We start from the raw sequence: 23,448 nt of genomic DNA, 5'->3' as shown, positions 1-23,448 counted from the left end.
ACAGATACAGTTTCCACGTTATTTTTCTAATTGAAGAGCCGCACACACTGAGGGGCATATACACCGTGGCCGAAGTTGGTCCGACAATTTGTGTGGAACTCGATTCCGTCAGCACACCACCCCGGAACTGCAGCATTTAGGCCACCTCCTAATCCGTGAAACATGTTAGCGTGAAATAGCTCACGCGTGGAGAAATAGACATACCAAAAATTGTATATAGTTCGTAAAGAAAGCTAATCGCACAAAAAGTTCGTGTACGGTGCATATAAAGTATCGAGGATAGCCAAATTACTCTAGATAGTTTCACTACCGCGTCCCTTATGGCCCACTGCGCACTTCAGGGACGTTTAACTCCACATTTACCTTTCACGTGATCAGTATTCTTAGGACGCTTCACGCACTTGCGTGAAGTCTACCTTTCTAGCTGTGTAGCATATTCATTCTAATATAGGTCGACCATTTTTTCCTCGAAAATGTTGCTCAAGAGTGAGCTATCGACCTATATTTGTGGCTGTAGAATCAAGGCATTTATTAGTCAACAAAGCTAGCAAGATGTCCCACCTATGGGAGTTCCTCTGGCCCATTCTCCGTAATGGAAGTATGGGGATTATCCAGGCATGCTTTAACAACTACTGCATATAAAATTCACTCTACCACACCAAGGTCGATGTCCTTTGACGTACCGAGGACGCCTACGAAGCATTCGATGAGGACGATTTCTCTAGCAGTTCTGTAGAAGATGCACCTTGTGTTATCAACTAACGAGATTTAGTAAGTGGCCTTGCGGAAAGTCAAGGCTTTTCATGTTCAAAGTTGTTAGTTTTTCTCATGGAATATAGGTCCACCTACGCGTACGTTCAAATTGCATTTTTTATTTCTCTATTTCTCGGCGACTTCGCTATACAGGGGTCGACTTAGATCCATGCGTGGCCTTTCTGGAGTAAAACGGTCGCTGACTGTTTTTCCTCCAACATCGGTAATTGGTAATAGGTAATTGGGTAGTGCATGTTCTAACGGGTAAAGCATCGGGCTGCTGCGCTTGAGGGCGCCGGTGTCGAAATTATTCATTGCACCAAATAGAGTCATGGAGTATGCGACACAGGGTATGTGCCACTCTTCAGTGAATCTCAATCATCTCAACTTGGATCACTGCGTATGGAACGCTCTACATGAACCTTTTTGACGCCAAGATGGGTCGTTATGTAAGTGCCATTCTGCATGTACCACCCGTAAATGTAAAAAAAAAATATTTCAAATTTCTCCGGTGTTGGACAGAACGGAGCCCTTGTCAAATACAGTCGAACGCCTTTATAACTAAGTGGTTGGGGCATCCAAAATTTGTCGTTATACTGGTCACTTCGCTGTATCTATCATAAAGAGAAGATACTGCACACTTAGGGAAATAGGTTGCAGTTTTTATTTTGCAAATTTTGTATGAAAGATTGTGCGACCTCAACCAAGGTTATTCCATCGAGGTTCAGGGAACGCTCCTCGGAGAAACGTGAGAGCCACACATGGTGAAGCTGCACATCGTTGAGTGCGCCTATTGTCTACCTCGCCGTCCAAATGTTTGGTTTGGTTAAATGCTCTCCGGCACTTTCACCTCATTCGCATTGCCTGCCTTTCTGTCCTAAATATTTTTGAAGGAGTCATCGTTCGTCAGCCGTCGCACCCGCTGCTCTGCTACGACATGCAGTGCATAAGCTGGGCGATTCATGAAGCAGTGGGAGTATGACGGAACACTCGTCGACATAGGCGCGCCCTTCTAGTGCGTCCCTGGCGTTGGCGTTAGCGCTAGCACAGAGCACAGCTCAGTGGCCTCTGCGGAGAGCAGCGGCGCCACTGCCCTACGTGACATTGATTGCAATGCGACTACTCAGGCGTCAGGGACGCCCAATGTCCCTCGTTGTGCAGGCACACACGTTGCAATCGTCTTTAAAGTAGAGGCGTTGGCAATGCATATTAAAGGCAGTAATCTGACTGGGACATTGGTAATATTTCGTTGTACGGGTCTTACTGCGTCATACAGGTCATATATAGAAAATGTTGACTGAATACATATTAAGACATGTGCAAGGTGCGGATTTCTAGGTGGTGCCGTTAAATGGCGTAGCATTTCCAAAGGGATTCAGGAGAGAAGGGCTAGGTGCACAAAGGGGGTTCAGTCATACGGAGTTGCGGCGGTGGCAGTACCTTGCGTCGTTACATTGCTTCTATGCTAGTCTCATTAACATAGGTATTCATAGTGAAATGGGTTGTCTCTTAGTTTTTTTTTCAGGTGTTTAACTAGAGATTGGCAAAAAACTTTCCGATACAAATATTATATGCATATGGCCTTTTCTGCGTTCTGTAAATGCTTAGATATTATTGAATGGGTGTCCAACTATTGCCTATTTACTTACTAGCGCCAGCTTCTCAGGCTCCTCCAGTAATGCCTTCTTCGCTGCAATGTACAAGGAGCAGCAAGGAATATCAACCGCAGGAAACGGCGAGTATACTACACCATCTTCAATCTTTGCTCGCATCTTGTCAAGCCTCAGTGTTCTAAAACAAACACGCTTGTCTTCAAGCAAGGCCTAAACTCCTCAGGTGTTTCCTGCATGAGAAAAAAATATGGAATGGAGTTCGAACATAAACCCAATAGTGTATGGCTGGAGTTAGGGTAAATCTTGCTGCAGAATCAACAACGCAACAACGTATCCACGTTGCTTGTGTTCAAATAAATTCCACTGCTTTTTGTAGTCCTGAATGGTGGGAGGATCCAGGCGTTTTTATTCACGGACTACGAAGTGTGCGGCCATTTTTTTACCATCACTTTTGCCTCCCGGTCAGTAGATTACAAATACATTTGTTTACATCGTTTGGTCTGCTATTAGCGGCGAGAATTAGGAGTGGCGCCCTCTCGCTCGCTCGGCTGCCGCGCGCGCTCGTTCCCTTCGTGTATGTTTGGGGTATGGGTGGCTCGAGCTGTACGTATTGAAGAACACGTCAGCTTCTTTCAGCTGCCATACCTTAACCACAGTTTCTTTTTCAAAAGCGTGTGAGTCGTGAAATTTTGCGGCTTGGATATCGCAAGCTAAAGAGCGTTAAAGGGGTCTACTAGGTTTTGCAATGCATATATGCGCTGTGTCTATCGGTAAATTTTGACTAAAAAAAAGAATATCTGCAAATTCAACGCGCGAAGTTGTGTATGATGCTTCGCTAAACACTTAACATTCCTTTAGTATTTAGCTATGAGAGGCATTGCATTTTACGTGGAAGAAAAATTTGGTAATTGGCGTCAACATGCTATCCGATGTTAGAAAGACACTGCCCAGCGAAGCTGTCATCATGATTCCTATTATTCTGGTGGGTTGTTCTATTCAAATATGGCCATTCATTAATGCGTAAAAAATAGTTAGGCGCGCATTTCTTATGAAAAAGTTTGCTGCCACTTTCATCCCCCTCTGAAACAGGCCTCCAAAAAACGAATTGCTAATGGCTGCTAACACGACGGCGCGTCATGTAGAGTATTTACATAGTTAATTCACAAACACCATAGTAGCAATCACCTGAGAGAAAAGTTTCGTTGTTAAGATCGAGAGCCACTCAATTGAAAGTGATGAAATGTTTCATAGTGGCTCTAAGTAGCCTTTATCGACAATATCACTCCCCTGATCACGTAACGGTAGCAATCGTCTGTCCGTATGGCGAGGCACGCTATGTTCGCGAAACCCATCAGTTCACTACAACTTCGAAGTAAAACCATAAAGCATTCTTTTACAGCGCCAACTGGAATCGCTAAAGTATTCTCGAGCTACTACACCGCAGCTTAGATTGCCTACAAAAGGAAAATTCAAGCACCTTCTGTCTCACCATGTCTCGATCCAGCGTTATTTAATTGTACAAACGGATAACTATTCGCTTCGTCGGTACATGAAAAAGAACCTTGTAGGCTAAATTAAGTTTGCTCCAATCCAATCGCAAACATTCATAAAGAAAGCACCACAAGTCTTGCATATACTTTCACTTGATTTCTGACCCTCCACCGGGGGAATTTCGATGTCTTCAATATGTCCCATACTACTAGTCATTGACGCTTCGACTTCTTTCTGGCTGCAGCCATGCGGTCCAGCAGGCATACTTCACTAAAAAAAAAATTGGGCCGAGCAGCCTGTGTCAGTTCGCCAAACAGATTCGTCATGTATATTCCTCAAGCAACAAGCACCAGTAAATTTCTCGTGAGTTTTATTTGATTTGATTTATTAATTTCCATTTACACACACACATGTGCAGAGGAGTGGTAAATGGAGGTGGATGAGGGAAAAAAGCCGCGCAGACGTGGCTTGAGGTAACCTCACCCCCTTAGGTACAATGTGGCTGCATGGGGTAACACATCAAGCGCCATATAAATTACATTTATATAGTAGCCATAAAACATTGCAGTTATACAATATATGAAAGAACAGTGAAATATTGTCACAATAGGAATGCAAAACACACTGCGACATTGAAATAAATAGATGATATAGACTTGGTAACATAGACAAAAGAAGAGGAACATAACATACATTATGAATCATTAACAAACGCCCTCTAAAGAGGTGAGTTGAACGTGTAGCATGGAAAAGGAAATATATATTGGTACATTCCTATTTGTACTCTGTAAATTGCTGTAAGCCTTCATTAACTTTACTTCGAATTTGCGCCGCTTAAAAAGAATGAACACGTGAAGAACCGCGTAATGTTGACAAGCAGTTAAAGAAGCAAGTGAGGCGTGTGGAATCTAAGCTCCAGTATTAGTTAAGTCCCCGTGCTACTGCCGAGCGTTTCTGTGAGGAAATGCAAAAATTCGATATTATACCATGAACTACTCGTCGTGAGCAAACCTGTTTTAGCGGAATAAAATCAACGTAACTGCTGTAGAAGTCATATATAGCCAGCTTTGTGACATACGTGTTGCACCGCGGCAGGTATGGTATCATAACTGGATTCCTATAGGCTATGCTTTTGCGATTGTCTATCCGCGTATGAAAAACCCGCAATGGGCTGGTCTGCGTCGTTTCGGCTGGCAATGTAGCGTTGCCTTCGAGAGCTGCATTGTTGTCTGAGAAATTAGCGCTTTGAATAAATGTTCGCAAAGGAAGACGTCGTAAAAATATATTTGAGACGACCACCATAAGTATACAAGCAGAGAGAACGAGGGCGAACAAACGAAAACAGCGCAGAAAGCGCCCGGACAACGCCCGAACTGTAGCAGACGACAGGCGCGAGTCCGTGCCCTGACGTCACGCGAGCGGCGCTCGCAGCGCCGCTCGCGTTCGTTTTCGGGGCTAATAGTAAGCATAACCTGAAGTGCACATCAGAACATGCACGTGCACTCATCCATGTAGTAAGTTACGGCGCGTCAAATTCCTCGTAGCCACCCTATGGAAGAACATCTGAAGCAAAAAAATCCGGTCATTAGGCAAATACAGAGTCTTTTCTTTATTTTTCTCAAAAATAAATACAAAAGCAATTGCGAAATCTGCTGGGCCAATAGCCGAAGCTACTTTAGGCCCATTGCACACTTTTGTTAGTTTAGCAACAACATACAGAAAACTCAGTTATACATGATCAATCCCCAACGCAATGGTGAGAAACACTCACGACCCGACAGATAAGAAATCAATAAACGTAGCCCTTTGTCTTCAAAAAGTAGAAACGCTTGACAGAGAATAGAATATTGCTGGTCACATTGACTTCAGGCGGTACAGTATTCCGCATTTTTGCGCCATAGTATTGAATTAGGCGCTGTCCATATGGGTTACGGGCTACAGGGTAATTAAAATTAGTATCGGTTGTAGTTCTAGTATTCCTGTTTGGCAACAGAAAAGCAATAATTGAAAGGGGATAATTATTTCGTATGATGTTATTCACTACAATTGCAATTTTCATTTGGTTTACCAAAGGGAATGGTAAAAAATGTAATCTATTGAACAAAAGGAGCACCGAATTGATGCCTGTTCATGTACGTTATTATACGTAGCACTCTTTTCCGCAAAGAAACTATTGGCTCAATGTATAACTTCTATGCACTGGCAGTAATAATGAAAAAGAGAAAAAATAAATGATTTGCAGAACAGATGTGCCCAGCAGCCTCCTAGTCCTTAGTAGAATGTAACAAGCTGAAGCAAGGCCAGTTAAGGTTGATGTCTGAGGTTATACCGATGTATTTAATGGCATAAACTTTCTCAAGCAATATGTCATCAAGGCAAATATGTAATTGGGTATCTATGATACGTTTGTGTCTTGACCTAAACAGAACGTATTTCGTTTTAGCAGCATTTATTGTCAGTTGATTAGCTTTAAACTTTGTCGAGATGTGAGGTCAGTCGCTTATCTTAGCCTCCATTTCAGTCAATGTGTTGCCTGTAAAATTATTGCAGTGTCATCAGCGTACATGAAAATTAGTTAAAGAGACAAGGGAGTCATTAAATGCAAAGGATAAAAAAAACTGGGACCAGAACTGATCCTTCGGGAGATCAGCCCATACAGCCTGCTGGGACGATTTTAAGTGTGCCAGGTGGACTAATCGTCTTCTGTTAGTAATGTAACCTGTAAAGAAAAGGGTGGAGTTCCAGAAACCATAGTGCTCTAGGCTTTGCATTAAAATAGTATGACTAACAGTATCAAATGCTTTCTTTTATTCTAGGAACAAGACCACAGCTATTTCATTATTATGTAGAGGTGAGCATAACTCTTGCGACAGTGCCATTACTGTTGTAGATGTAGACCTGTCATTTCTAACGTCATGTTGACAGTGAGATTTGATTTTTGTACTCTCCAAGTAGTCTCTTAGTTCGTTTACAATTAGTTAAAAAACTTTTATTGATTTTCAGAACCGAGATTGGGAGGTAACTGCCTGTATCATTATTATTCCCGTATTTGTGAACTGGGACGACTCTAGCGATCTTCAACGTATCTGAATAAGTCACTTCGCAAATAGCGGTATTCAGTAATGTTGTGTGGATTGGTGCAAGATGGAAAATGTTCTCCCTCAGTGCTCGCACAGTCATGCCACCATGTCTTATTGCCCTATTTCTCAAAGTATATTGACAACTGCTGTGATTTGACAATCATCAATGGCCTGAAGTAAACAAGTTTCGTGAACACGCAGGTCATTCAAAGAGCACGCACATAAGGTATTCTGACCGCAAGCTAAACGCTTATGCTTGCGAAGTAACTAATAAATCTATCAGCTGTGTTGAAGTCAGTGGGTGCAGGGACTACGGGCTGCTTTATTGGTTTTCAGATGACATTATTTACTACTTCCCACATTTTGAGGTGTTTCATTCTGCATTTTATATTACCGTGGTGTTGTATTCTTAGTTTTTTCTCCGAATTATTGTCAGCGCATAATTCCTGGACGATTTGAATGGCTTTAAATAATAAATGTTTCCTTTACGAAGTCTTCACTTGCGGTACCAATTACCTTTCTGTTTTATGGCCTCAAGTAATTTCTGGTTCTTTCGTTGGCACACAGGTCGTACGTGCCTACGGGTAAAGCTCCATCTAAACTTTGATATGACAGATGCAAGTGCCTCTACCAAGTTATGAAATTCAGTGCGGAGATTTGTGCGATGTATATAATTGAGATTTAAATTGCTTATGTCCTGTCGCAAAATTTCGGAGTTAATTTGCTCCCTTAGTATAGAGCTTAATCTAGTAGGAGTGTTCTCATTCTTACACAGCAGGGAGAAAATTGGCGAGTGATCTGCTATAGTAGCATCATACACACCCGCCACGACACTCCGTACTGTTGCATAATAAATGATAAATTATAGTTGCTGAAGTCGCGCTAATTCGTCAGTCAGATATTATATTTTCAAAGTTAGATGATTTTAGCAAGAATGTGTAATCGCCGCTCATACTTGAAGAAACATCAACGTTCAGGTCTCTAGTGATCAAAACAGACCCCATTGCTTTATCCCCATGCTACTCAGCATACTCTCCATGAAGTCTAGAATTAGAGTAATATTTAAGTTCGGAGGTTTATATGTGACACAAACCTATGTTCCACATGTCAATACGATAAAAAGTGAGTTTATGTATTTATCTCTGGGGCTACCTTCAGCTATAGTGAAAAACAGTATTGTAGATTTAATTAGCAATCCCACACCGCCACCAAGCCGGTCTGCTTATCTCGACAAGGATACAAAGTTATACCCAGAAACAGAAATTTCTCCGCCCATTCTCAGTCATGTTTCAGACATAGTTATGAGATAGAAATTATACTGATGTTCAGATAAAAATATTAGCAGTAAGTCTAAGTTTTTGCGAACGCTACGAATGTTACAACGAAGAAAGAAGTGTGAATGCTTCGTGTACATATCGTTTACTTGCTTAACTGCGAAAACTATGGCAATTAAGTGCCGTTATAAGATAAAGTATCATGCTACGATTAAACAACTACTACTAAGTCGTCTTCACAATACATGTTTCCGCATTAGAATCTTGCGTTGCGATACCCAGGTGAACTTCCAGCCCTTGTCCTTTTTCTGCTGTATTGCTTTGCCAAGGAGAATGTTGTTCTCTGGGCGTAAATGTTCGCTGACGAAAACTGGCTTATCCTCCTCAAAGCCCAATTCTGAAGTAGAGAGCCTTTGTTGTCTTACCTTTTCGACCAACCGGTCGCGAACTGTTCCAGAGGAACAGTTTACTGCAATGCTTGATATATTTTTGTTTTTCGTGGGAATGCCATGAACGACTTCAATGTCTTCAAGCTTTAGGTGTTTGGCTATCCTAACTATCATGTCGGGTAGCGATCCTTCACTAGAGTGTGACATGCCTTTAGTCTCTGTTTCTGAGACAATACTCCCGTCGTATTTCACTGAGTCTTTACGCAGTAGCAAAGTCTAATTTCTCTGCTCAGTCTGCACTTTCCCAACAGCTGTCAAGTCTTGCACGACATTTTGTACTACAGTAATACAGAGCCCGTCGAAAATAAAGTTCATGTGCATCACGGCATTCCTAAGTTCTAGTATTTCGCTCAGTCAAACTTTGTTATCGGCCGTGAGCGACCAGATGTTTGCTCTAATGATTGTAGTTGCAGAGTCAAGTTTAAACCCAAGTTAGACTAGAATCTTCGCAAGCTCCTTTGGCTTCACAGTCGGTCCCTCACTTAACACCGACAGGGGATTACATCCTTCATCTCCTGTAAATCACACATCACTGAACACCACAAGAAGGATTTATACTCACTGGCTCTTTACTAGCATAAAGAAAGTTAATGAAAATGTAATACAGGAATGCCTTACAAAGCGCGCAAAACTTTGCCAAGGTTCGGTTGCTTCATTGTTAAAGACGGCGCGGCAGTTCGCAAGAGTATATTAGCAACGCTATTGCCCAAAACGCAACAAATGCAAGAACAGAAAAAGACACTCCTCTGGCAGCAGTGGCAACGCAAACCTTCTGGCGCAGTCTCATAAATATAGTCTATGTGATTGTCAGTTCTGTTTGAAGTATCGGCTAAACTAAACCGCGCATCTAGCAAAAAGGTTATTTGTTTCGATTTATGATTTGTGAGCTCATTGAACTCACAATAGTCTATCTGAAAGTCATATTGCTATGAATGTGTAAAACACAAGCGCATAGCAACAAAGCGTTTTCTTTTAGGCGAATTGGACGAAATACTATTCTCTGTATTGCTCGACGAAGCACAGCTACTTTGTCAATGAGCATTTTTCATACCTACGTATGCAATATAGACATGAACACTATCAAGAATATAGTAAATTTCATGTTTAGTTGCACCCACTGTAATGGCTTAATGACTATTGTGTTGCGCTGCTGTGCTCGAAGATGCGGGTTCCATCCCGACCACGATGATCGTATATCGATGGAGGCATAATGCCAGAAGTACTCGTGCGCTTATATTTAGGTTCCATTTACTGAACCTCAGGTGACGAAAATTATTCCGATGCCTGCGGACACTACGCACGCGTCTAAAACGTTTTTCAACCTTTTTATTCGCTTTAGCATTGCGATGCATTGGAAGGTAGCGAAGTTCACGATTCTGCTTCAAATTACAGGAATTATTGTACCTGTCAATTATTTCTAGACAAATAGAATGCCTAAGGAAGAATTCTGCATGAAGAAGTGGTTGAAAGCAAAGCTATCGTTGAAATACGGCACCAGTATTCCAATTCTGTACACTGCTTTCGCGAAGAAAGCATTCCTGTCTTCCGAAATTATTTGGGCGAGAACGACAATAGCTATCACCCTGTTAAGGTGATTACTCAAAGTTATATTATTACATTTTGCAATCTCAAACGCTGCTTCGAATAAAGGCGCACACTAGACTAAGAAGACATCAAATAAGAAACGATAAATAGCAAGGAAAAACCTGATCAAAAGAGCCTTAATTCATAAATCTTTATCCTCCTAGGTAGCAGCGTGCGTTGGCAGTATAGTGTAGGCAATTGAGAGATAGTTATTCAATCTGTAGTAATAGGTTTTATGATGCGGCATGGTCTGTCTCCATGCAAAGCTTTCTCAACCTTCGAATTTGTGAATTCACTGATAAAATTTCTCCACCCCTATTTAATTTCCCTTTCAGGCTATGTTTAAGTGGTAATTAGGCGTATCGAAGAACGCACAAGCAAACAGACGCAGCCGTTCGTAATTTGCTGAGGTCCGAGTAGTCTTTTTGGGTGTGTCGAATTGTTGCAGAAAAATTTACCGACGATTAAGATACTTCCTAACGTGAAATTTCAGCGCAGCTCTATATGAGTTTTCATTTCTCAATATATTGGCTGGCGCGGACAATGTCTCATGCGGCATGTTGCAAAGGAAACGAAGTGCGGCGCAACTGCCTCGCTAATCCGAAAATCGCGATAGGCAGTGCGTGGGTGACGCGAGGGCGCCATTGACAGCGGCCGCCGCAGACAGGCCTCCGTTCATGCAGGGCTTTGTTTTTGTGTAAGGTGTCGGCGGCGTCGCAGTGAACAGACGATGCATGCTACTCTGGCGCCACTTCGTAACCATCGTCGCTGCAGAGCCAGTCTTGCGAGCACTAGGCTTTCCTTCTCACGTTTTCGCCATACCCTCCTCCACTTTATGCCTCATAGTTCCGTTGCCCTCTCTTCCTCCGCCTTCCTCCTCGCACTGCCTTCTCTATCGCCGTCTTTCATCCACCGCTGCACTGCAAGTTCGCTCTTTCTTCCTTCCCTGTGCTCGTTCGTTCAGGGACGCCGAGAGATGGCAACGCTAAACGCATGAACGGCCGCCTAAGAACTACGCTTGAAAAATCGCGATCTAGCCCAACGTAGACGCTATCAGCTTTCCATCCCCGTGTGCCGCCAACTGGTGGCACTGCAGTATCTGCTTGCACAGTCTGTCGTGTCGCCTCAACAATGCGTACACATTGGGAACCCTGTTGATATCACCTGCTTTTACCAGCCTGAGACGGAACTCCTTTTTCTTTGGTTACTGCAAAGAGAACGTGTACCATTTCCTGCACACAAGAAAGCGTTCGTCGCCCGTGTATTTACCACCGAAGAGAAACATTCTGCTTAAAGCAAGTGATGGGCCAATTTGCATAACTGCGTCACATGACAGCCCTACATGTCGTCAGCAACGATCAGCTTAGTACGTGCCAAACCTCGCAATTTTACATTAGGCGAAACTACATGTCATGGGGCTCAACACTTCGCCATCCCTAGGCAGTGCGTATGAGGCCGCTTAACCACTTTCTCAGTGATCTGAATCACCCATTGCTTCCTGTGTTATAAGCAACAATAGTGGCTGACATAAGCCAAAGCTGTGCAACTGAAGCTATCCGACTCTCACATCTTCAAACGTAATTGGCATGAACGAGATACGAGGTTTGATTGCAGAGTGCTGAGTCAATGGATTTCTGTGTAGTGAAATTTCTACGAAGATTGCACCGCTGTTATGTAAGTACTTGTTCTAAAGCGCTGGATCTCATGTGAGCGTGCGAAAGAATTGCACTACAAATCATCAGCGTAAGTAAGATAGGCGGTGTGGATACATAAAAAGAATACTAGGTTTGCCATTGGCTGTCATTTGTTCACTTGCATAGATGAGAAAATATCTGACTGACTCGAAGAGTCAGCAACTGTACAAAAGTTGATCCTAATACGTGCTTCGCGCGCTGAGCAACGGTAGCTAAGGAAGGGTACCGTGCGTCCGGTCATTTACCATACCTTAACTAGCTGCGATTTACGAGATGGTACACTTTGGTGATACTGGCTATTCCTGTTTTTTGAAATGACGAATTTGCTGAAGGTAGTGTGTGTTACTAGACAAAGGAAGAACAACGTACACCAACTTTGATATTTGCAATATACGAAAAGCGCGTGGAAGTGCAAAGAAAACCCTTAAGAAACTTAACAACCGAAGCCCAGCACTAACAAAATACAGCTACAGGCAGACATACGCAAAAAGAAAGCCAGAAGAATAAGTAGGATACCTGACGAAAGCAATCACATTCACAATCTTCCGCAGGAATGGAACTTTGACAGTCAAGTTCAGCGCTGTTTTGATATTGCTATTTCCTCAAGAAATTACAAATGTGCGTGTGGCGCTGTGGTGCAACGTTTTGATTCCCATTCATCCAAACGTTTTTTCAAGAATTTTGGGGTCCTATCTGGCGATGCTCTCTGTGCGGTATCAACTTTCTCACAAGATAGTGTACTGCGGCCATTTTTTGCGATGATGTTTAATTTTTGTGCAGGCTGTGTTATTTCGAGATCAGTAAAAATTATTTCAACAGAGCATGATTTCTATTATTGAAATGTCGTGATCTCATGAAACAACACGCGCGATTGCTAACCATTTACAAAACAGGTTTCTAAGGGGCCCAGTTTTTGTAAAAACTCGTATTACTTGGCGCTGGAGCTGGTAGAGATAACACGTTATTCTGGTGAGACGCGCGCACCCTGGCATCAGCAGCGATACTCACTACTTGTGGCTTAGGGCCATCGCTAAAAAGACTGGCACTGCAGTTGGCGTGCCGTGCACGAGAGATGATGTTGGCACAGCAGCTGTGTCGGTGGCATCGGAAGTAGGGGAAATAACGGAACATTTCGCAGTGCCAGAAGTTTCTGAGCCGCACCGTGGTTCGCTGTTGATCTACGATAAGAAATGACACATAAAAAAAATGAACTCGGGCTTCAAGAATATTAGCGAAGGACTATCACACATCCTTGTGAGCGACGATAGCGACAATGCTTTTCAACAACTCAGCAAGCGTTTGCACAATGTCGTTTGCTTTTGTGATGCCGAATGCACAGATGCTGCGACCTCGATGCACGTGCGTCGCGCATAGCCACACTGCGTTGGTGGCAAAAAAAAAGAAAGACTGCGCGGGAAAGCTGTGCAAACGCTCACAGAATACTGTTGTTTGCTTTGCGTGCTTTGTTGTCGCAGTTCCCTCATGAAGCAAGTTTGTATGCAACGGCGTTCCTAATACAGAATTCCCTGTTGCATTGTAGTTTTTCGGTTAGTGAAATTTTTTTAAGCCGCATTCACAGCGTAATTCGGCCTGTTGAAATATATTATTTAAAGAGGCAGCTGTTACACGCACGGCAAGCCAAAATGTCCAAGTAGCCATTGTCGAAAAGATTACTTAATTGCAGAAGAGAAGAACTACTTTAGCTACTTCACACGCGCTTGGCGTACATGGGATTTGAGTATCTGTCTGACCTTCTGGCTAAAAAACGGCCATATTGTGCCTCAAGAAAACAGTAGGGAGTAGCAAAGGACATCAAAATGCAGGCCCTTAAGAGATTTAGCAGCTACAGGAGATTAGGTAAAAATAGCGGTATGGACGTAAAAACCGTCAATACAGTCGAAACGTAACCGCAGTGCACAATGGATTTCACTGTCTCTGAGATCGGCCCTCTGGCCTTTCGGTAAAAAGAATGCTTGTCACCCAAAATGTGCCTGAACGAAAACAAAAGACGTAAAGACGTACTGAAGGAAGACGTACATTCGCACAAACACAAAATGGAATGGAAAAAAAAACACCACCTGAAGAAAGAAAAATAGTGTGCGGAAAAAAATGAAAGGTCCGATGAGTGAATGAAGCCAATAATAGATAATTACCAAAATATCACACAATTATGCAACATCACATATTATTTATTCGCCCAATGTCAGTACGTAAAAACACGCGTACCATGTACGTCGAGTTCGGCTTCTTTAGCGTCGACATTGGTTGCACGATTTTTTTTCAATTGCTTATTCCATGTAAACATGTTGAAATTGGGAAATTGATTAGAAGACTAGTAACAATTGAGATATCTGCGTCTACGTAATGGCGTTTTCTTTACCCATTCCTCAAGAGCGTCCCCCGAAGTGTTCGGAACGATTACTGCTACGCCAACGCATATTTTAGCGCCGTTTTTCATATGAATATCTCCGATGTGATGCTTGTCTCGGAATTTTCGCTACGCAGATATGACTTCACTAGCTATGAGCTTTCACTTCGGAACATAAAAAAAGTGAACAAATGAAAATGCTATTATTGCGTAATTCTTTAATTAACTACAGTCATTTCAATTTTCGGGCAAGGAATATCAGCCTCTTCATGTAAGCGACTTTAACAGACGAAATTTTGTTTTTCACGAGCGACCTTGAAAAACCTCTTCCAGTGCAAAAAAAAAAGATAGAACGTAGGCTGCACCGCAGACAGAAAAATGAAAATATTGCACGATATCATGCTGCGAACTATCGCAGTGAAATTGAAATACAGCGGTGATAACACGGCTGGGCACGTGCTCGTGAAGAATCGCTGCGTTGAAAGGACATTGGCTTATGTTTTACAGACAACGTACAACGTCAACACATTTTGTTGCTTCTATCAAGCGAAAAACCGATTAGGCGCTTACCGGACAATGCAATGACAATGCATTGTTTTCTGTCTCTATGCGGCGTTTGTAAAATGTGCTGTCTTGGCGACCTGGCCAGGGCCAGTGCTTGGAAACTTGACATCTTCCCTTGCACGTTGAGACTCTCCACTAGGGCGCCGGGGAGTACTGACGTACTTCAGTTGACGAAGGAGACAGTCTAGGTTTCTGTTTCAGCGCAGCTAAGTCCGGTGGGATGTTTTCAACGATGCAACTGATAAGGAGCTTAGAATACAAGGCCATGAAACACCTCCAGTGGCCGAATACAAATATCTCGGGGTATAGATAAACAAAGGGCAGATGTACACGGAAAAGCACGAACAGTCTCTCATAGCAAAAGGGCGACGAGATGCCGGGAAAATGAAACGTAGGGCATTGTGGAGGTACAACAGGTATGAAATACTGAGAGGTATTTGGAAAGGAATAATGGTGCCGGGGCTTACTTTCCGGAATGCGGGCCTGTGCTTAAGGGTAGAAGTTCAGTCGAGACTAGAAATAAATCAGAGAGCTGTGGGAAGGTTAGCACTAAATGCCCACGGGAAAACCACAAACGAGGCAGTGCAGGGGGATATGGGCTGGGCATCGTTCGAAGCACGGGAAGCTCAGAGTAAAATCCTATACGAAAAACGCCTGAGGAAATTGAACGATAACACGTGAGCAGCTAAGGTATTTAAATACCTATACAGAAAGAGCGTTGACTCACAATGGCGGAAAAGAACTAGGAAGCCAACCAGTAAGTATGCCAGACACGAGGACGCAGAAAGACAGAGCATTAAGCGACAAGTTAAAAACGTGGAAGGTGAAAATTGGATAAATTCAGTGGAAAAGAAGCATAGTGTTGAACTATATCAATACTCGAAACAGCCGATTAGGAAGGAAGCGTTTTATGATAACTCAATAGGCAGTTCCCTACTCTTTGAAGCTAGGTCAAAATGTCTTTGAACGCGCAGCTATAAAAAGAAATTTAACGAAGAAGACACATGTACTGTGTGTGGTAAATCTGTAGAAACAATAGGACACCTTATACTAAAATGTGATGGTATCCATCCCGATGTCGATGCGGGCACAGCCACGCTTCCTGAGGCCCTCGGGTTTAAAGATAACAATAGTCATGTAAATAAATATGCGGTAGAAATTAGCAAAAAGCGATTGAAAATTGGTGGTTCAAAAGTAAAGAGGTGACATAAGGGTAAAAGTGTAGGAAGAAGTATTTAAAGAAAATGGCGAAGTTTAATAACTTACAACATAGTTAAACAAAAATAACAAGCTGAGCATGGTGGCAAATGCCATCACCCCGTTTCGAAGGGGACGCTCCTACCTTCCATCCATTCATCCACTTCACATGTGCTCCTGCGTCTTGCGCTCATTACTACAGAAAGGCCATTCACCCCTTTCATTTTGCACCGACAGAATCGGCAAGCTACAGGGAATCAGCCGATACCACCTACTTTAAATGTGAGTGCGTTTTTGGTCCAGATTTCGAGCTTCAATTTCACCAACCACACCGTGCCTTGCTAAGCCTAACGCTGCGCGAGACCACACCGGCCCGCCGCGGAGAACGGCCGTCGCACGTGCAACAGGCCCATTTCATTTCATTTCATTTATTTACTCTCAAGGCCGTACAGGCATTACAGAGAGGAGTGGCAATAGGAGAAGAAAAAAAAATGACTAATGAGGCAGCACGTGGTCACAGATAGCCGACTTGAACACATCATGGTCTGTGATAGATGGATGATAGATGTGATAGATGTGATATATAGATGATAGATGAATGCGGGAAGGCGATTCCAGTCGACGTTTTTTGGGATGAAGGCCTCGTGGTACACATTGCTTTTACACTGAGGCACCCCAAGCTTTATTCGATCATCAATACGGAATGACAAATGGCTCGGTGGCAAAAAAAGTGTCATTTTTAGTTCATTATTAGTGTAGTGTAGTGTAGTGTGGTGTAGTGTAGAGGTGCAGTGGTGGCGTAGAGGTAGAACACCCGCCTCGCGTGCAAGAGGTCCGTGGTTCGAATCCCGGTGCCGGCAATTTTCCACCGGATTAAAAAAAAATCCGCGTGTTGATAAAATTGCATAAACAGGCCTGGAGTGTGGCCTGATCCCGGTGACCAGAACCGGTAACACACTACCTCACCAGAGCAGGATTGGCCACACTGGTGGAGTACTTGGCCACAACCTCCTATATGAACAACACAATCAAACCCCGGCCCCTCAGTCCCCAGCAGCTGCGAAGCAACTGACCACGGCGGCGGTGAGACCTGCGACGCTGCAGAGGGTGCTAAGAATCACTGGCTCCGGACAGGCCGCCATTGGAATATGAACCTGGCAACGTTTAACGCTAGAACGTTATCTAGTGAGGCGAGTCTAGCAGTGCTATTGGAGGAATTAGAGGGCAGTAAATGGTATATAATAGGGCTCAGTGAAGTTAGGAGGCCAAAAGAAGCGTATACAGCGCTAAAAAGCGGACACGTCCTGTGCTACCGGGGCTTAGCAGAGAGAAGGGAACTAGGCGTCGGATTCCTGATTAATAAGAATATAGCCGGTAACATACAGGAATTCTATAGCATTAACGAGAGGGTGGCAGGTCTTGTTGTGAAACTTAATAAGAGGTACAAAATGAAGATTGTACAGGTCTACGCCCCTACATCCAGTCATGATGACCAGGAAGTCGAAAGCTTCTATGAAGACGTGGAATCGGCGATGGGTAGAGTGAAAACTAAATACACTATACTAATGGGTGACTTTAATGCCAAGGTAGGCAAAAAGCAGGCTGGAGACAAGGCAGTGGGGGAATATGGCATAGGCACTAGGAATATCAGGGGGGAGTTATTAGTGGAGTTTGCGGAACAGAATAATATGAGGATAATGAATACCTTCTTCCGCAAGCGGGATAGCCGAAAGTGGATGTGGAGGGGCCCGAACGGCGAGACTAGAAATGAAATAGACTTCATACTCTGCGCTAACCCTGGCATCATACAAGATGTGGACATGCTCGGCAAGGTGCGCTGCAGTGACCACAGGATGGTAAGAACTCGAATTAGCCTAGACCTTAGAAGGGAACGGAAGAAACTGGTACATAAGAAGCCGATCAATGAGTTAGCGGTAAGAGGGAAAATAGAGGAATTCCAGATAAAGCTTCAGAACAGGTATTCCGCTTTAACTCAGGAATAGGGGTTGTTGGAGAAATATGGGAGAGGCCTTTGCCCTGCAGTGGGCGTAACCAGGCTGATGATGATGATGATGATTAGTGTAGTGTATTTTATGAAATAGGTATATGCGGGAAATTCGGCGTCTAGTAGAAAGGAGAGGTAATTCAAGCTTTTGCTTCATAGAAACGCTGGCTAAGCGATAGTAAGTGGTTAGAGAGGATAAATCTAACTGAGTGGTTCTGAATCGATTCTATGGACTGTTTTAACGAGCTAGTGTACGGGTACCATATCGATAAAGTGTACGCGAGTTTAGAACGCACTAGTGTTTTATGTAGTCGCAGTTTCAACGGAACGCGAGCGAGGCGGAAATTCCGCCGAAGAAAACCAAGGGAACTGTTAGCTTTGTTATTAACATGGTGGATATGTTTTTGCCATGACAGATTATTAGTGATATGGACGCCTAGATACTTGTAGCTGTCGACGAACTGAAGAGGGCAACCGTTAGGATAATAGCCCTGAGAAATGGACTGGTTAATCTTTCGAAACACCCTCATTGCTTTACATTTGTTAACGTTTAGTTTCATAAGCCATGCATCACACCAAGAAGAAATTTTATTTAGGTCAGATTGAAGAACGGAGAAGTCAGACTCATTAGAAATTACGCGGCACAGAACGCAGTCGTCTGCAAAGAGCCTTATGTTCGAAGTAACAGAATCAGGCAGGTCATTAATATAAATTAGAAAAAGAAGAGGCCCTAGGACTGACCCCTGAGGAACACCGGATGTTGCATTGCATGATTTAGAGTTACGATGTATAATAGCAACGTACTGTGTTATATTCTGCAAGAAACATTCAATCCACTTAAGCAAGTTACAATCAAGAAGGAGTGTGCTAAATTTCAGTAATAGTAGTCGATGTGAGACGGTATCGAAAGCTTTCGCGAAGTCAAGGAAGATGCAGTCAATAACTGAAGCTTGATCTAAAGCGGAAGTAAAGGTTAATAATTGAGTCTCACAAGAATAATTTTTGCGAGAACCATGCTGCTGTGACGCAAAACATTATAACACTCGAGAAAGCTAATCAGGTTGCAGTAGAATATGTGCTCTAATAGTTGCATGGAATAGAAGTTAAGGAGATCGGCGGGTAGTTTAAGGGGTTATGTGTATCACACTAAATGTGTAGACTGGAATCACCTTCGCCGTCCTCCAGTCGTCCGGAAGTGTTGAACTCTGCAAACACTGCAAAAAATATATGACAAGAAAGCAGATGAATACGCTACAGTGCTCTTAAGGAATTTGTAATTTATGATATCAACGCCTGCCGATGAAGAAAGTTTAGCTTTCTTAATCAAATTGTATATGCCATCTAAGTCGATCGAAATCGGCTCCATCTCAGGGTACGTAAGGACACGTGCGGACGGTGAAGTGTCTGTTAGGGCGTCGGAAAAAGATAGCGAGAATGTGTTGTTAAAAACCGTTGAGCAGAGCTCACAGAGGACAGGAAATCCATGGTGGGCGTCAGAGGAGGCCGACAGCGCTGGCTGCCGCACGTGCACTGTGAGCCGAAGAGGAGGTTCGGCACTCGCAGGCGCTGCGGCTGACAGGCACACCTTAGGATGAGCTAAGAAACACCCGTGACGGATGCGACGTCAAGCGAACGACAAGAAGAAACAAGCGCAGTGCATACAGACAAGCCCAGGGAAAGAAGTCAACCTCACGCAATCTTGGACCTACGATAAAAACAACGGCAGGACTATAGACCTCAATGACCAATGGCTGACATGGGAAAGGAAAGGAAAGAAGGAGATCACGGGCATCAAAGCCCCCGCAGCGACTCAATCCATACAACAGCTAGCCATGCCGCCGCCGCCATCGCGCAAATCCAGCATGCCAGCGCTAATCTTGGACGACATCAACATTGTCTACCGCCCACACGCTGGCCTTGAACTCGCCAAATGATAACTTGTCGCAGTCACTCACGCAGCGGGAAGAGCCAGTGGAATATTGCAAAAAGAATTACACGTGCGAGTGCAAATGTAAAAAGAAGAAATCCTCATGATGGCACGTACAGCCAACAAGAACTACGCTCAAAACATACCCAAGGTCGCTAACGTACAGCTTGCAGGCAGCATTTAAAACGTAAAGCCAACTCGCGTCTACCACAAGATGTTAGCAAAGGTGTTATCTACGGCATCACGCCTGGGACCTGCAGTGCGGAGCTAATGGATGGAATTGGAGGGCCAGCACGCTATACAGCCCTCAATGCCCGCAAGCTCGGACCCATGTATTTCGAGGGCTCACACATCCCCTACAGCATCATTTATCAGAGGTGCGACTACCGATGCAAGCCCTACCGCAAGTCATTTCAGTATTGCTGAACCTGTGGCAAGCTCGGACATCGTCAAGGCATGTGCCCAAAATCAACCCCAAATTTCTGCTACAAATGTGGAAAACATACCAAGGGCGCACTAACATCAAGCTATTCCAAACTTTTCTATTACAATTCTGCAGTCAGCCCTCCGCGATTGGTCGAAAACTTTTTTTGACCACCCCTACTACGGCTGTCTGTAACGCGACGTCACGAAAACCGCGAAAGCTCCCCATCTGATATGACGTATACACACTGATTATGCATGATTTGACTGAAAAAAAGAGAAATAGTTATTTCTCATTCGACGCCTTTCCGCCATTAGCCCTCGGCTATCGGTCAAAAATTTTCTGGCTGCACCCACTTCACCTGGCTGTCACGCGACGTCACAAAACCGTGAAAACTCACCGCGTCAAAGTGACATGTACGCGTTAATGATGCATCAATGTGCCGAACAATAGTGAACTTTATTCTGAATAGCCGCAGGCTGCCCCGTTCCGAAAGGAATAAAAGATGGCTGCCACCGATCGCTCAGGCACTGCCTACTCGCACCTTCAGGAGAGCATGGGTTTATTTGCGTATAATAAAGCTTTTTGCGTGGCTGTGTAACGTTTTTGGGCATTTTCGGCACGTTTACGACCTCGTTCTGCCAACTCTTCTTTGCTGAGGATCTGTTTCAGCGGCATTCTTAACCTTCCGTTGCATGCCACCGCGATTTTCGACCTGCCACCGCAAGCTAAGTAAGGAAAAGCAGACCAATCGCAAACGCCGGCACCACCTTCATGCGGTTGTCGATATTCAGTGCACTGGCTCGGCCCCATCGAATCCTTCTCCACTTGAGCACGCTCCTCGCTTCTTGTGAGCCAACTAGATAAGACGAGCCGCTCAATGTAGGCAATGTTATTCGTTTTTCAAGCAAGCAAAAGTGATCTCCTATGAACGAGGAGCGCGTTTGATTGGTGTGTTCAGACAACCCTGCGGGTCACCGCCCAATGCTTGCGTCGGCGTTTACGCACATTTGACGTCAGGAGATCGGAATAAAAACATATTGGAATAGCTTTACGTTACAGGACCCCAAAACCCGAACCATGACTGCTGACCCACGGGCAAGATTTGCGGAGAACTCGAAACGGCTGGGAAAGAATGCGAGAAAAAGCTCAAGCTTAACCCACCACCTTTACAAGTAAGGTAGCAATGGCAAAACAGGATCCAAGCACGAGACGTTCGATGGACCTCCAACCACGATGAGTTCCATGAACTAGGCGCTGCCAAGGCAGACTGTTCCAAAGATGCAAAGAATACGAACATGGAAGCAAGCAACCATCTACAACGCTACCCACGGCGGCAGTTGATTTCGCGATCGAAGCTAGAGTCCAAAAGCACCTCCGGGCCTTCGAGGATATCTTTACAAAGAACATCCTCGCCTTGAGTGAAAACATCACCATGCCTATCGTCGAGAAGATTGCGACCATTACCACCCAAGTTACCACCGTCGCAAATCAAGTCACCACTCTCACAAGCCAGGTCACCGGCCTGGTCGTCAATTGGCCAGGTTTACAATTTCATAGCACACGCAAAGAACAATTACGTCACCAAGTCCTACCTCGACAGCCTTTTCAACACCACCGAGGAGGATAGAAAATAAAGTACAGGGCCACATTACATACGCTAGTTACTGACCAAACAAGTTATAAAGATAATATTGTTTCCGATTTTTTCATAATGTATGTTCACAATACCACTCAAGTTGTAACTTATTGAGCGCTCAAGTTTAATTTGTTATTTGTAATAACGACGTTCAAAAGGCATACAGTGCACCACACACTTGATTGTCATCTCTTGGCGCTCAGATGGGGTTGCTGGTGCTCTTTTCGATGCCAGCTGTCCGCGAGTTTCGCGGCGCCGGTTTCGCGACGCCTCCTTCGATGGCGCCACGCTGCGCAACCAGGCCGGCAGCGTCGGGCTTGCCGCGAATATGGTTGTCAAATGGTTGTGAGTAATCGTCGTAATTACTCCAACCAATCTGCTTTGCGGATAGCTATTTGCTTACATATACTCTAGATTACGGGAGAGCCATTACTGTTGTACAATTTATTTTGCTCTACGCTTCGTGGACTTCGACAGAAGTCCAGCCCATATAACCATGTACTGCCTGATTTGTGGTTTCACCGCGGACCCCAAAAGCAAGTCGGCGCCCTGACCTCTTCATAATCTCCAACCCCGGCAAGATTCCTGATTTCAAGCACAGAATCGCACTTACGAACATGACCGCAGGCATCATTACTTACTTCCCCTAATTTGGTAAGGCGAAAGCCTTTAGTGGCTCGCTGCACTGGCTCATACCCGAAAAAAGCGGCGTCTAGTCCTGTGATGCAAAAAAATACGATGCAAAAGATATCCTCAGGAATGGTTCGTAAGCAAGCAAAGATGCAATGGCTGAATAAGAAAGAAAGAAGGAAAGAAAAAAGAGCGAAAGAAGAAACGAAAGCAGAAAGAAAAGAAGGAAAGAAAGAAAGATGGAAAGAAAGAGAGAACGAAAGAATCTTTAGGTAATGCATTAGGTGCTCGAATGTGTCGTTGAGGAGGCCGGCCTACAGTGCTATACGTTTACATCACACTGCAGCTCCTTATGTCATGCAAGAAGCCTGGTCCCTTCGATCGTGTAAACTAATGCACTACTAGGTGTGCAGCAGGCTTTCCTATTCACGTGTTACAGATTTGTAAGATGCTGCCGAATTTTTGCAGCCCCAAAACACTGTAGCGTTTATTATTGCTGCACTCACTTTCCCTTTCATATTTATATTATTTTGGCGGACGCTTGAGTAGGTGTCTCTTTCGTTTATGCATGCGCCCGGATATTTATATGGCTTCACTATGGGCATGATTTACTCCTAAATTAACGCCAGGTGATTCCTCGTCTCTTGATTAAAGCTTACTTTTCCCGGTTTCTCAGTGCTAATCTTAAGGCCTATGTTTGTCGCGACATGCTCACATATATTATCTAGTCGCTGTTAATTCCTTACATTTTCCGCG

At 44.0% G+C, this 23,448-nt stretch overlaps 1 protein-coding gene across 3 annotated transcripts in view; it reads right to left on the bottom strand.

The window, feature by feature from the left end:
• Positions 1–23,448, bottom strand: part of LOC135905217 (uncharacterized) — a 234,920-nt gene that overhangs the window by 83,754 nt on the left and 127,718 nt on the right. The window contains exon 2 of one of the 3 annotated variants that reach the window (XM_065436232.1): positions 2,403–2,596. The exons of the other annotated variants lie outside the window; for them this stretch is intronic. Within the exon in view, the coding sequence (XP_065292304.1) occupies positions 2,403–2,525 (123 nt within the window). The 5' untranslated portion in view covers positions 2,526–2,596. The remainder of the gene's footprint in view (positions 1–2,402; positions 2,597–23,448) is intronic. 3 annotated transcript variants of the gene reach the window in all.

The sequence above is a fragment of the Dermacentor albipictus genome, chromosome 3 (assembly GCF_038994185.2).
Source record: "Dermacentor albipictus isolate Rhodes 1998 colony chromosome 3, USDA_Dalb.pri_finalv2, whole genome shotgun sequence".
Lineage (NCBI taxonomy): Eukaryota > Metazoa > Arthropoda > Arachnida > Ixodida > Ixodidae > Dermacentor > Dermacentor albipictus.
This window is presented reverse-complemented; position numbering and strand designations above follow the sequence as displayed.